The 14,853-nt window shown below is 40.9% G+C and overlaps 1 protein-coding gene across 1 annotated transcript in view; it reads right to left on the reverse strand.

Moving 5' to 3' along the window:
- Window positions 1-11,538, reverse strand: part of LOC120317805 (transmembrane protease serine 11B-like protein) — a 50,028-nt gene extending 38,490 nt beyond the window's left edge. Inside the window, exons 1-2 of the mRNA XM_039364687.1 lie at window positions 11,517-11,538; window positions 7,627-7,705 (exon numbers count right to left, since the gene is read on the reverse strand). Of these exons, the coding sequence (XP_039220621.1) occupies window positions 7,627-7,705; window positions 11,517-11,538 (101 nt within the window). The remainder of the gene's footprint in view (window positions 1-7,626; window positions 7,706-11,516) is intronic.
- Between the last annotated feature and the right edge of the window lie 3,315 nt (window positions 11,539-14,853).

Consider the following 14,853-nt stretch of genomic DNA (forward strand, 5'->3'; position numbering starts at 1 on the left):
GGTACCTGCCAAGTACCCCTTGACTGAGGGGTGATGCGTGCCTGTCTCCCTTGTTTTGCCTCGGTGGTTCCCAAGGACTGTGCTCCAATGCCTGGCCTGCTTGCTTGCCCACCGGGCTCGTCAGGCCAGGGCTTCTTTCTTTGTTTAACCTGGTTGTCCTGCCTTGCTGCAGGCTCTCTGGCCCCTCTAAGTGACTGTCACTGTTGGGCGATTCTGTAGAACCTCCAAGGTCCGTCCAAGACCTGTCAGGAGGTTGTCTGTCCCCTGGTTCCCATTCTGTCCCCAGGCTTATGGGGTTTTCAGTACTGTCCCAAAACTCAGTTGTCCCCTGAGTGAAGTCAGAGGTGTTGTAATCGGGATTTGGTTCCTCGACCACCTCCCTGTATGTTTGCCTCCTTCTAGGGACAGGGGTAGTGTCGGGCCAACTAGATGCTCCCAGGTATCCTCCCTGACTGGAGTACTGTGTGATGCGGGTGAGTAGTGATTATGCCCCCGGGGTGACTCCCTGGCTGGAGTAGGCGTTGATACCTGGTATCTAGTTGGGCTCCTTGAATTCCTGTTTGGAGCACTCGCAGAATCTTGAGATGAGCCATTTGTGGCTTCCTCATTGATAATGGGCAGCAGCCCATGCCCTTCCCCTTGCCCAAAGGGGTCCCCCTCCCCCCTGGAAAAGACCCAGGAGTCTCAGCGGGAAGGTCCGTCTAGGGCGAAGTTGGTCGATGTGTCAACGCAGGACACGACCGTTGTCCAGGGACACCTCGTAAGACAGAGGACCTGTGACCCTGGATATAGAAGCGGGGACCCATGAATGACCAGGCCCGTAATTACAAGTCCAAACCGGGGCACCCACAAGGAGTTGTCTCGGTGCCCTGGGGCATAAGTAAGAAGAAGGCAGTCTATCCGGATGCAACCGGTCAAGCTTGGTAGTCAGTTTGCACCCCCAACGAAGTTCAGCTGGTCTCCTCCCCGTAGAAGTGGACGGTGTAGTGCGATAAGAAAGGAGGAAGTCAGCCAACCTGTGATGCCAGTCTCCGTAGGTAATTTTCTTCAAGGCGTCCTTGGTGATGCGAACCAGGCGTTCAGCCATACCGTTGGTGGACGGGTGGAAAGGTGCAGAGGTGGCATGACGAATCATGTTAGCCTGTAAGAAAGCTTGGAATTCGGAAGAAGTGAATTGAGGGCCATTGTCAGACACGAGGACATCAGGAAGCCTGTGTGCAGCAAAAATCCCCCTCAGTACTTGAATAGTCTTTGCAGTGGTGGTGGAAGATACAGGTACAACCTCAAGCCATTTTGAATGGCTGTCAACTAGGACCAAGAAGAATTGACCCTGAAAGGGCCCAGCGTAGTCAATGTGCACCCTCGACCATGGAGACTGTGTTTCCTCCCATTTATGTACAGGGGCTTGGGGTATTTCGGGGCGCGAGTGTTGGCAAAGGTGGCATGCGTGCACCTTAGCTTCAATGTCACTATCTAACCCAGGCCACCACAAGTGGCTGCGCGCGAGCGCCTTCATGCGTACAATGCCAGGATGACCCTCGTGGAGGGAACCTAAGACCCTAGTCCTCATTGAGGTAGGAATGACAACTCTGCTTCCCCAAAGCAGACAACCCTGGAAGGTGGACAACTCATTCCTTTTAGACCAGAAACTCTGAAACTCAGTGCCAGGACAGCTCTCTGGCCATCCATATAAAACCCAAGAAAGGACACGTGAAAGTGTGTGATCTGTGCCTGATTCAGCGGCTACATCTCTGGCATTCAAAGGGGACTCGGGCAAGGCCTGATGGAGAGAAGATTGATAGCTGGTGCAGGGTCAGCTTCTATTACCGGCAGGGGTAACCTACTGAGGCCATCAGCATGGCCCATTTCCTTCCCAGGTTTATGAAGTAGGGAGAAATCATAGGTAGAAAGAAAGATAGACCATCTTAGCATTCTGGGGGAGATGATTTGGGGAGTTTGCTTATGTGTGGTAAACAGTCCCAACAAAGGCTTATGGTCAGTGAAGACCGTGAAATGCCTGCCATATAAAAAATCATGGAATTTTTTAATTCCAGCAACCACAGCTAAGGCCTCTCTGTCTATTTGAGCGTAATTACGCTCAGCAGAAGACAAGGTTCTGGAGTAGTATGCAACAGAAACCTGAGTTCCATCTGCCCTGAGGTGGCTTAGTACAGCTCCTACCCCATAAGGAGAAGCATCACAAGCGATGCACACAGGAAGGGATTCATTGAAATGTGCGAGTACACTGTTAGAAGTGAGTAAGGCCTTGACCTCATTGAAACTTGCCTCATGTTTTTGTGACCACTGCCACACTGCCTGTTTGTCTAATAGCCTGTGAAGAGGCTCAGCTACACTAGCCTTATGTGGAAGAAAGGAATTGTAGAAATTCAGAAGGCCCAAGAAAGCCTGTAGTTCGGCCTTAGACTTTGGCCTGGGAGCATGCATAATAGCTTTCAGTTTGGATTCAGCGGGGTGAATCCCAGAAGCATCAATTTTGAATCCCAGAAAATCAGTAGTAGGCACCCCAATTTTACATTTGTCCTTTTTAAGCTTGAGTCCTGTTTTCCTGAACCTTAACAGGACAGCCCTTAATCTCTCAGCTAAACTGTGTGTAGAATCTCCTGCAATTAAGACATCATCAAAATAGGGGCAAACCCCTGGTATACCCCGTAGTGTGTTTTCCATTACGCTTTGGAAAATTCCAGGAGCGACATTTACTCCAAATTGTAGCCTCTTCACCTTGAAGGCCCCTCTGTGGGTCACAATGGTCTGCCCTACAGCAGCATCATCATCAACAGGCAGCTGTTGATATGCCTGAGCTAGGTCAAGCTTTGCAAAAACGCGCCCCCCCTTGAGGGAGGCCAGAATATGACTGACCACAGGAACAGGATAGGCATGTTGCAGCCATGCCTTATTCAGGGTGCATTTGTAATCAGCACAGATGTGAATGTCCCCATTTGCCTTGAGAGGCGTGACAATGGGGGTTTCCCAGGGACTGGAGTCAACAGGTTCTAGAACTCCGTGCTGAATCAGTTTGTCCAACTCAGTGTCAATTTTACTTTTTAAAGCAAAAGGGACCCTTCTTGCTTTAATTCTAATGGGAGTGACAGTGGGGTCTAATTTTAATGACACAGGGGGTCCTTTGTATGTGCCCAGCTGGGGGCTGAAGACATCTGCAAATTCTTTGCAGACTTCTTGTAGGTCAAGTGTTTGCAGACTATTGAGCCCTGTGACGTGTATTCCCAAGGCCTCAAACCAATCGAGTCCTATGAGACTCGTTCGTTCACCCCCCACTACTATTAGATCTAGTGGACCTTCAAAATCCTTATACTGTATGTTAAGGGTGGCCTCCCCCTTAACACACACTCTGGAGTTTTGAAAGTCTGTTAACACAATGTCAGAAAGCCTTGGCTTGAGTTCCACTACCGGAACAAATCTTCCTAAACGTTTGCTTTCCTCAACATGGCGATGTACTCCTTGGCCGATTCTCCGGGTCGTTGATCCCTCTGCTCAAAGGTGTGGCGCCACGCGATGACGGACATCTTGGGCTGGAAGTGCTCCTTCAGTAGCTTTTTTAGATCTGCATAGTTGACAGACTCTAGAGGGACAGGTGCTGCAAGATTCTCAGCGATTTCGAATGCGTCTTGACCGCAAACGCACAGCAGGGTGGCAGCCTTTAAACTATCTTCCCGTACTTGATTTACCTTGAGGTAGTTTTCCACCCTGGCTACGTAGGATTCCCACCTCTCTGGATGTGAGATGTCGAATTCCGAAAGCCTTCCAATTTTTGCCATTTTGTAGAAGGAAGGGTCTATCTGCCAGCCTACCCCCAAATGCACGCTGGATTGGCGGGTAGCTGCTGAGTCAACGCTGTTCCTGCCGCTCAGGACTCACTCGGGTAAGCTTACATCTTTTTGCTTGATGTAAGGCATCCCACCTTCGTCGCCAGTGTTGCGTCCTTCGCGAAATGGCAAGACATGAGAAGCAGTTGTAGTTCTCAAGACTTCTTTATTCTTAGTTCAGCTTACAGTTGGAAGACACTGGCAATGCCCAAAACTCCTGGCCTCTTATATAGGCCATTCCCGGGTCAATCTGCAATTTTTGGCGCGCCAGAACTTGCGCATGCGCACAAGTACTGGCGACAGCCTGTCTGGTCCCGGGCAACTTGCACCTGCCCGGGACCATTTGCAATGCCCCGAGCCTGCTTGCACAGGCTCAGGACATAACACCTACTGCTTCAGTGACTCCATCCAGCCATCTCATTCTCTGTCGTCCCCTTCTTCTATTGCCCTCAATCTTTCCCAGCATTAGGCCCTTCTCCAATGAGTCCTTCCTTCTCATTAGGCGGCCAAAGTATTTGAGTTTCAACTTCAGGATCTGGCCTTCTAAAGAGCAGTCGGGGTTGATCTCTTCTAGGACTGACCGGCTTGAACGCCCTGCAGTCCAAGGGACTCGCAGGAGTCTTCTCCAGCACCATAGTTCAAAGGCCTCAATTCTTTGGCGCTCAGCCTTTCTTATGGTCCAACTTTCACAGCCATACATTGCAACTGGGAAAACCATGGCCTTGACTATACGCACTTTTGTTGGCAGGGTGATGTCTCTGCTTTTTAGTATGCTGTCTAGTTAATACTATTTAGTATGCTGGCTAGTTAATACTATTATATAAAAGTAAAAAGTTGAGGTTTGAGGTTTTTGTTTTATTCTACTGCACTAGAGAGAGTCAGATGACAATACCTTTTTTTCCTTTTCTCCCTTCATTTCTACTACTCCTTGCCCCTTTCCCTCTCTTGTCTCTTCTACTATGTATGCTTCCTCTTTCTGTTATGTTTTCAAGATGGACAGTGATTAATATTTATATGTATTTATATGTAAGTGAAGGGATTTTATTGTGCTTATGATTTTAGTATGTTTAAGTTTGACATTAGCATTTATTTTATATATAGTAACCATTTTATATTAATACTTATACTGTTATCATGTAATCATTGTTTTGTTATTTTGTAATCATTATTTTGTAGTTAATTGCTTGATCAGATGCTATATCAGGTTCTATCAGTCCATTTTAATTTCTCACGGGAAAAAAAGAGATCTTGCATAGTTGAAATTGATTGATTGAACGTTTTAATCCCACCCGTTACCACCCCCACCCAATGGGCCATGCCCACCCAATGGGCCACACCCACCCGGCACTCGATGATGCATAATGGGGTTTTGGGTTGCAGTTTGGGCACTCAAACTCTAAAAGGTTTGCCATCATGTTTCTATTAAATTCTCTTGAGGTTTGTCTGCACTAGATGTAAAAACAAAAAAACAAAAACAACAACAACAAAAAACCCTCTAGAAATCTACTCCATTGTCCCAATGCCATTCTTATAATTTAACTCCATTCTTTAGTTCTATTAATCTGATCTTTCCTGGTTGTGATGTAAATGTTAAGCAATTTTGTCCTCTTTTTAAGGGAAAAATATTTCTTATTTTCAGACATTTTTCTCCTAGTACTCTAATTGCTTTGCCCTGCATTAGATTTGCACTGTTAGATTTCTAATTAATCTTTTTAGTTAAAAGTTTATTTGTGATTCAAGACCAAAATATAAGCTATATTGCTATTTTAATTAATTTGCTTAAAAGAATATCTCAGCATACGACTGCAAGACTTACAACAATTCAAAATACCAACAGTAACGAAAGTAAAAGAATTATAACCACATCAACAAAGCACAAAGACATTAAAGTCTAATTCAAAAAACTCCCAATGTAGAAATCATACAAAAAATGAGTCTTAAGTTCTTAACTCAAGATTTGAGGGTACAGCCAGATCTCTAATACCTTTTTGAAGGAAGCAGTGAGAGTAAAAACAAATAAAAATAAATAAATAAAATGCCAAAGCCTTGGGAGATAAAAGAAACAATAAACAAATTTCTGCCCTGGAAAAAACTCTACCTTGATTCCTCATGGTATAAGAGAGAAAAGAGAAACTTTGTCAAATATTTTGTTATTATGCTCTGTAATAATAAAGTTCCAATTACCTTTGTGGTATCTGATTCCTGACCTGGTCTACCTCAAAGGGCTGCTGTGGCAATCGCAAGACCAACTTCTCTTACAATGCTGAAATACCTATCAACTTATCTGCTGTTCGTTAAAAAGAACAGGTTTTATATGTTTTTTTTTCCCTCAGTTAAATAATTGTATTGTTTGTAAAAGCTAAATTTATATTTTTGGTTCAGTGATAGCTCCCCTGACTGCTAAAACTGAATAGAAGGACAGGATATAAATAAAATAAATAAATCAGCTAACTAGATTATGTGAGCAAATCAGTCATGAAGCCATTAATAACATTAGGAACACATTTATCATAATGAATGAATTTATTTGCCAATTAAAAGTAATTAGACAAGGGACTATCTCATTTTATAGGTATGTTTAGAAAGTCAGCTTTCTGGCAGGAATTTCAATAGGATTCTTAATTCTTAACATGCTGCTTAAATTATTATTTAGAATAGAAATCAGGGATTTTTTTTACATAATTCTGAATATATTAATAAATGGGGTAATTGCTATTGCCCTTATTTTATGGATTGGAAATTTGAACATTGACATGTGCAGTGAAAGAAACAATTAAGTTGAGTATGAAATTTTCCTGTCTACTTTATGTCTTTAAAATGTCAAAAATTCCTTTGTTTTGGGGAATACTTACATTAATTGTTAAAGATATAACCTAATTCCTCTGTAAATCTAAATTCTAATCTTTCTCTTATCATTAGAAGTTTCTGGTATAGAAAACAAGGTATCATCTTCCAAATCAAATCTAATTCTCTCCAATAGAGGTTCAAATTTATTTAAAAGGATGTTCAAACTAACAAATTGTTGTTTGAAAATGTTGCATTCTTATTGCACCTGAGAAATATATGTTAGAGTGTTTTAATTTAACAAATGAAAGAGAATGCTCTCACCTTCCTACATTCCTGGGGCTAGTACTATCTCAAAAAAGTTACAGTGCTTCCCAAAGTATCCTGTGGGAACACCTGTGGATGTCTGAGTTCATATACTAAATGCCCTCAACTGAAAACACATTAGAGCAGTATTTCTAAACCTTAGCAATTTTTAAGGTGTAAGGACCTCAACTCTCAGAATTCTTCAGCCTCACATTGTTTGGAAATGTTGTGAATTGTACTCTGCACATCTTAAAATTGCTAACATTGGGAAACAGTAGTCTAGAAGTTTGTTTAAGAAAAAAACAATTCACATCTTCATATTGCATCACATCATCTGGTTTTAAGCAACTTCATGAGATGAGCAAGGGAAGGGTGTGGGGGCCTGCTGTATTTGACTAGTTTCTGTTAGCTACTTTTCCTGTTATGCAACACTTAGCTGTTGCTGTAATTTAGTCATTTTTTTTACCCACCCACTAAGGGCCAAATTGGTTCAAGTTACACAGCTTTATCAGCTACACCCATATGCAGGGTAAAAATACTGCTTTATTTTATAATTGGGAAGCTATGAGTTTTCTCTCCCAAATACAGTCTATTCTTTAAAGTCCTTTCTTCGGCCTAGATTTCCTGTCCCTGTGCTGGAATATTTGTAGTTTCAAGATTTATTTGAAAGGAGAATAAAAGCACATTTACTTACAGCAAAGTAGTTTTTAAAATGTCAGGAAGCTTTTTAAAAATGTGGAGAAAAGCAGATTTGCTCCTTGTTTTTCTGGTACCTGAATGGCAAGCAAGGAGGATAACAGGCCAAACAAAAATCTCTGCAGGGTGTGTTCTTGTGCTTCTTGTTATCTTCACTAGTTAGACGCAATAATTATTTAGAAAAAATCAGTCACCTAGCCAATCTTCAAGAACAAAACTTTAGTAACGACTGTTTAACAGGAAAAAAAAAAAAACTAAACCGCTTCTTCCCTTCCTCAAAACTTCTGTGCTTTTGAAAAATTAGGACCAACACCTTCCAGTTTACAGTTTTTCCTCCGCATCATCTTTGTGTCCCAAGATCTGCATGTAGATTTCCCCCTTTATGAAATTGTCAAAAGCCCACATTTCTGTCTAAAAAAAGTGGCAGATCTCAAGAAGCTTGTATGACTTTCTCCCACAGAAATGGTCACACAAGTGAGTTACAATTATTAAGCAAAGATGTTTGGGTGTAAAATCAAAAGGACAATAGGTTTTTGCCCAGCATTTCTCTTTGCAGTATGTAGCTACAAAACCTCTTTTACTGTTGCTTCTATAGGAACATTCCTGATGGATTCTGCATGTCTGTTCCAAGGATATAATAGTTCGTCCTTTGTGATGTTATTATTTAACCTTACAACTACATTCTCTTTAATGATGTCTAGCACAGGCAATGATTCTTCTCAGAGATGGTAAACATCTCTCTTATATTGATCTGCACAGACATAAGCCTATGGCATGCTGTAACCCAAAGACTCCTTATCTTTGGAGATATTGATTGGAGATAGGTTTTTAATTTAAGGAGGAAGTCAGACTGAACACTGTGCTGTAGATTACTTGTTAGTTTATTTATTGAATGGTGAACCTTTGTGGCTTAGCAAGTCAAAAAATTGGAAAACACCTAACTTGATTGTGCTGGTTTGTCACACATCCCCCACAACAAAACAAAAACAATTATCTACCTCTATCCCACATATACATATATCTAGGCCACCCTGAACAGTGGCACTCAGCAGCAGTGTTGAAGCTGGGCCTGAATTTGAAATCTGACTTCAAATTCAGCCCTAGCACTATTCTGCCACTCAAAAAGGCCACTTTGTGCTATTGCTTAAAGCACAATTGCTTCCATGGCCCAGTGCTCCACAGAATTTGCCACCATATCTTTCAGGCAGTATCCTTCAGGCACCATACTTTTAGACAGAATGAGTTTAGGACATACGAGGCATTCATTCTTAAAATACCTTCAAAGAATGCTCTTCTATGGCCTCTGTTGCTTCTGAAAGCCACACAAAAGCATGCCCCATTTTGTGTGATTTTTGAAGAGTCTGGAGAGCACACCCCATTCTCCTGCAGCCTCTTAAAATCATTGAGAATGGGATGTGCTTTTGAAAATAGTATTGGTGAATGTTGGTGTGTCACCCAAAATGTTGTGAGTTATCAGCTTTGACACACATGTCATAAATTCACCATCATTGGTCTAGGTTATTATCCTGATCAACTGTGACAGCAGTCTTATTCCTTCATGCTGTAATTACATAACAGTCATACAGCTTGATTATTCAATGTCATGTTGAGAACTACTTGCGTTTGCTAATCAAAAACTGCTAAACATCAATGATCTCAGAAAAACTAAGGCTGAGTTTTCTTTTCTGTTATTTTTTTTCTCAGAAGCAGGAGCTTCGTCTATGCAGATCTTTAACCTTTTCTCTTATATCTTATCTAGCCTATTAGATCTAGTTCATGCAAATCATTTGCCACTTGGAGTAGGAGGATTCTTATTGAGGAGTATCATGCTGCTAATTAAAATATTAGCTCCTGCCTCCAACTCAATCCTGTTCTTACTTTAGCAGGTACTAAATACTATATCCACTAGACTAGAACATTCACAACTTTTCTTCCAGCATCAACACACTTACTAATTGTTAAAGAGTTTGGATAACAAGAATATAAATTTCCTGGGTCTATGACAACTCACTACCACCTGGCAGCGGGACACCTAGCTCCAGTCAACATGCTGAGGGGACAATTTGCCGAGAACCTGGGCTCTCCACTCAGGTTTCCAAAGGCAGCCCAGCTTAAAGGAGGTGAAGGTTCTTGCTGGCCTGCACTCTTTCTCAAAATGTTTCCTCACCTTGCTTTCCAGTGGTCCCCTGTGAAAGGTGGGATAAGTGGTAGTCATTGTTCCATGCTCATGCTTGGCTCCTGGGTAAGGAAAGGGGCAAGCAGGGATGATGACAGGGCAACTTGCTTCTAATGGCCATCACTGTGAGGGTTCTTCCCACTGAAAGGTCCAGCCTGCAACAATGACTCCCACATAGCCCTCCTGCACTTCTTCTCCAGAGGTGTCCTCATCTCACTTTTCAGTGTCCCCCCCCCTTCACTGTGAAAGGCAGACTAAATGGAAGTCATTGTTCCAAATTGAGCCACCCAGTCATTGTCCGTATTTGCCCCTCTCTCTGCCTGAGACCTGTCAGGGTCCAGCGCAGCATGTCGAAGAAGAGGTCCTTCTTCCCAAGCCCAGGCACAACTGGCAGCTTCCCAACTCTGATACAGATAAAAGTCCCCAAGCTTGGAATGGTGTGTGTGAGTGAGTGTATATGTGCAAGTGGGCAGAACAATGACTCCCGCTTAGCCCACCTTGCAGGGGGCGCCTGGAAAGAGAGGGGAGGAAGTCTTCACAGAAAAACTGCAGGCTGGCAGGAGCTTTCATTTCCCTTAAGCCAAGTCAGCTTTGGAAACTGGAGTGGAACGCCCAGGCTCCTAGCAAGTTGTCCCTTCAATGAGTTGGTCAAAATAAGATGTCTCATGGCAAGATGATAGTGATAATTGGTTATGGCCAGGTGGCATCAGCCAGGTGACCATGGTGAGTTATCCCATTCTTTAATTTCTTGCCTCATTGTTTCTGTATTTGATTGTATAGTATTGAACACTTGTTTCCTAGATATTATTTGAACTTAACATTATTTTGTTTGTAAAAAGTCTAATCTTAAGAATATTATGGGAAATGTATATGTATGTATATCTGTGTGTGTATGTATGTGTATACTGCCTCCAGAAGTGGTGCATGCTCCAATGCTGGAAGTTTTTAAGAAGAGACTGGACAGCCATTTGTCCAAAATGGTGTAGGGTTTCCTGCCTGAGCAGGGGGTTGGACTCGATGACCTCCAAGGTCCCTTCCAACTTTATTATTACTACTACTATTATTATTATTACTATTGATCATCACTTATTATTGTTATTATTATTATTATTATATGCATATCTCTGTGTGTGTTTGTGTGTGTGTGTGCATCCAAGTATCCCTCTTATATTCTCTTCCCTTCTTTTTCTCTTTCTGATAGTCACTAAGCACTACTGAAACTGTAGCAAGCTCTATATTATTTTTTTAAGTTGTAAAACCTTTTGTACAAATGGAGATATTATATTTAAAAAACCTAGAATATTGCAAATAATCTTCTGTTGTATTACTGATCAAAATATAATATACTCAGTAAATGTAATGTCAATAATGATCATCAGAATAAATCCAACTACAGATATTTGCACCATAATAAAAATATAAGTAAATCCTCCCACCACAATTTCCAACAAAACACCTGTGCTTTAAAAAACAATTCAATAGGGGAACACTTAAAATGCACAATTATATTCTTGCAATACAGAAAAAGTTTGACATGCACTTTTTCTCCTTACATACTGATAAAGACAGAAATTGTTAATGCAAGAAACATACAAAGGAAAAAAAAGGATGAGTGAGTATATCTCTCAGTGTTATCCAACTTTGCAGTCTTATTGTTACCAGTATTCTTCAGAAGACCTTCCCCCAATTCAAATCAAGCTCATATTACTTACCTCTGAAGGCCCCAAGGCCCATGATGGTAGCTGAGATAGCCTATAGGAGTTCCTAAACCAGTCTGGATAAAATCAGGACCACAAGGAGAATGCTGCTGAAATACACAGTTCTTACTCTGTCTGGTTTGACAGACAGGGTAGACTGCTAATGGAAAAACCTTCATTGCAACAGTGATACAATACTCAGCAATGTGTGGAAATGCAAAATGTGGGTGAAACAGAGAAAATTAAAGTAAAAGAAACATGTCAGCATGGAGAAAATTATGAGTCTTTAGGATTTTGATAAGCACAATAGAAATTCCCACATAGCCAGAAATTTGTATTGTCCTTTTCTAGAAAGATTTCTAGTTTTTCTAAATATGCCAGCACACTTAGTTCTAATGGCTAGCACCTTCTAATAATATTTTCTTTCATGATCACTTGTTGCTGTTCTTTGTTTAAAGTCAGCCCGCAGCAGCCAGATGGAATAATTCATAAAATAGTGATATGACTGTCTACATACTTCCAGCTGCTCACTGTTCTAGAGACATCCCTTACTTCCATGTCATTGGATGCATCTAATCTCCTAATTATGTGTTATGCTCTACAAATAAGGAACTTCCTATAGGAGGTGCTTCCCATTTAAAAACTCAAAACTTTATTATCTAATCTTTCTATTCTCAATAAAAAAACATTATTATCAGTAAACCACTTACCAGAAACCATCTTTGTGATAACTTTAAAAAGTAAAGATTGGGAATTGGAAAGCCCAGAATTCTCTAAGTGCCTGCTGTCCTTTCCAACAGAAAGTCACATTCAGGCAAAATATAGAACAATTCACTTTGGTGATGATGATGGGAGCTTTGGTTCTCCTTTTTGATGTGATATGTATATTTTTGGTCATTACTTGCTGAATACCAATTGCTGTTCTCACCAATTGTCTGTATTCCTGGATTTATCCTAATTGAATTATTGGCTGTGGCCCAGGATTTTAAGATCACAGGAACCATAACATCACTGATATATTTCCCTCTCAAAACAGCTTATTCCTTCTTGAACAACCTCCCAAATATTCAACTAGCAATTAAGCACCTAACTGACAATGTTCATGCTGAAGAAAAATTAGGCATTTCTTGTTAGATTGCAATCCTTAATTTAATTACCTAACATAAAACAATTTAGTAGGACTTATAGGTAGTCCTTGACTTATAACCTCAATTGAGCCAAAAATTTCCATTGCTAAGCAGCAGTTAAGTGAGTTTTGCACCAAAAGAGCAGTGCTTATGCAGTGGCCAGAGTGCAGTATTGCAGACTAATTCTGCCAACTGACAGCAGTTCAACCCTTTAGAATAGAATAGAATAGAATAGAATAGAATAGAATACAATAGAATAGAATAGAATAGAATAGAATAGAGCTGGAAGGTACCTTGGAGGTCTTCTAGTCCAGTCCCCTACTCAAGCAGGAGAATCTATAGTACCATCTCAGACAAGTGACTGTCTAGCCTCTTCTTAAAAATCTCCAGTGATGGAGCGCCCACAATTTCTGGAGGCAAGCTGCTCCACTGGTTAATTGTTCTCACTGTCAGGAAGTTATTCCTTAATTCCTGGTTGCTTCTCTCTTCAATCAGTTTCCAATGTTTCATTGTTTCTTGTCCTGCCCTCTGGTGCTTTGGTGAACAATGTGACTCCTCTTCCTTGTGGCAGCCCCTCAGATACTGGAATACTACTATCTTGTCTCCCCTATTTCTTCTTTTCTTTAGAGTAACCAAACCCAAGTCCTGCAGCCATTCTTCATATATTTTAGTCTCCAGGCCTTTGATCATCTTAGTTGCTCTTCTCTGAATTTTTTCCCAAACTCTCAACATCTTTTTTGTGATATGGTGATATAGGGCCCATTGTTCCAGTTTGTCAAGATCTTTTTGAATCCTGAGTTTGTCTTCTGGGTGTTGGCTACTCCTGTCAGTTTGGTGTTACCTGCAAATTTGATGAGTCCCCCTTCAATTCCCTCATCTAAGTCATTTATGAAGATATTGAAGAATACTGGGACTAAGACAGAACCTTGTGGTACCCCACTGCATACTTCTCTCCGTGTGGATATAGTGCCATTGAGGACTACTTGTTGAATATGGTTTGCCAGCCAGTTACAAATCCATCTGGTGGTGATGTTGTCTATTCCACTTTTTTCTAGCTTACCAAGGAGTAGGTTGTGGTCTACTTTATCAAATGCCTTACTGAAATCTAAGTATACTACATCCATAGAATTTCACTGTTCTACTAGTTTAGTCGGTTTATCAAAGAATGAAATAAGATTGGTTTGGCATGATCTGTTTTTAACAAAGCCATGCTGGCTACTAGTTATAACTTTGTTTGCTTCTAGTTGTTCGCAGATCTGTTTTTTGATTATCTTTTCTAGGATCTTCCCAGATATTGATGTTAAACTGATTGGTTTGTAGTTTCCTGGGTCTGTTTTTTTTCCCTTTCTTGAAGATGGGAACCACATCAGCCCTTTTCCAATCCTCAGGTACTTCCCTGGTGCTCCAGGATTTATGAAAGATATGGTGCAATGATTCTGAGATAACATCTGCCAGCTCCTTCAGAACTCTGAGATGTAATCTGTCGGGTCCCAGTGATTTATATTCGTCAAGGTCAGATAGGTATTCTCTTACTATTTTCTTGCTTATTTTAATTTTTGTTTCTAGTTTGTCTTTTGCAGTATTTTTTTGGTATGTTGTGCTATAATTTTTTTTGTGTGAAGACTGATGCAAAGAATGAGTTAAGCAGCTCTGCTTTCTCCCTGTTGCCTGTTATTTCCTTGCCATCTTCTCTCTTTAGTGGACCTACAGTTTCCTTGACCTTTTTCTTGTTGTTAATACATTGGAAGAAACTTTTTTTTATCATCCTTGATTTCTGTTGCAAAATTTCTGTTCATTCTGAGCAGCTGAGCATCCTGACTAGCTCAAGGCTGACTCAGCTTTCCATCCTTCTGAGGTTGATAAAATGAGGACCCAGATTGTTGGGGGGCAATATGCTGACTCTGTAAACTGCTTAGAGAGGGCTGAAAAACACTGTGAAGCATTATACAAGTCTAAATACTATTACAACCTTTCTCATCACAACAGAGTTGTTAAGTAAATCATTGATTTTGATTGTCAGAAGGCCACAAAAGGAGATCACATGACCCTGGGACACTGCAACTATTATAAATACATGCCAGTTTCCAATATCTGAAATTTGATCATGGGCTCATGTGAATGAACAACAATTGAAAGTGTGAAAAATGATCATAAGCCACTTTTTTCAATGCTATTGTAACTTAGTTACAAAGTAACTATAATTTAGTAATTATTGTTACTAAATA

Source organism: Crotalus tigris, unplaced genomic scaffold, assembly GCF_016545835.1.
Source record: "Crotalus tigris isolate CLP2741 ecotype Arizona unplaced genomic scaffold, ASM1654583v1 scf7180000019835.352304, whole genome shotgun sequence".
Lineage (NCBI taxonomy): Eukaryota > Metazoa > Chordata > Lepidosauria > Squamata > Viperidae > Crotalus > Crotalus tigris.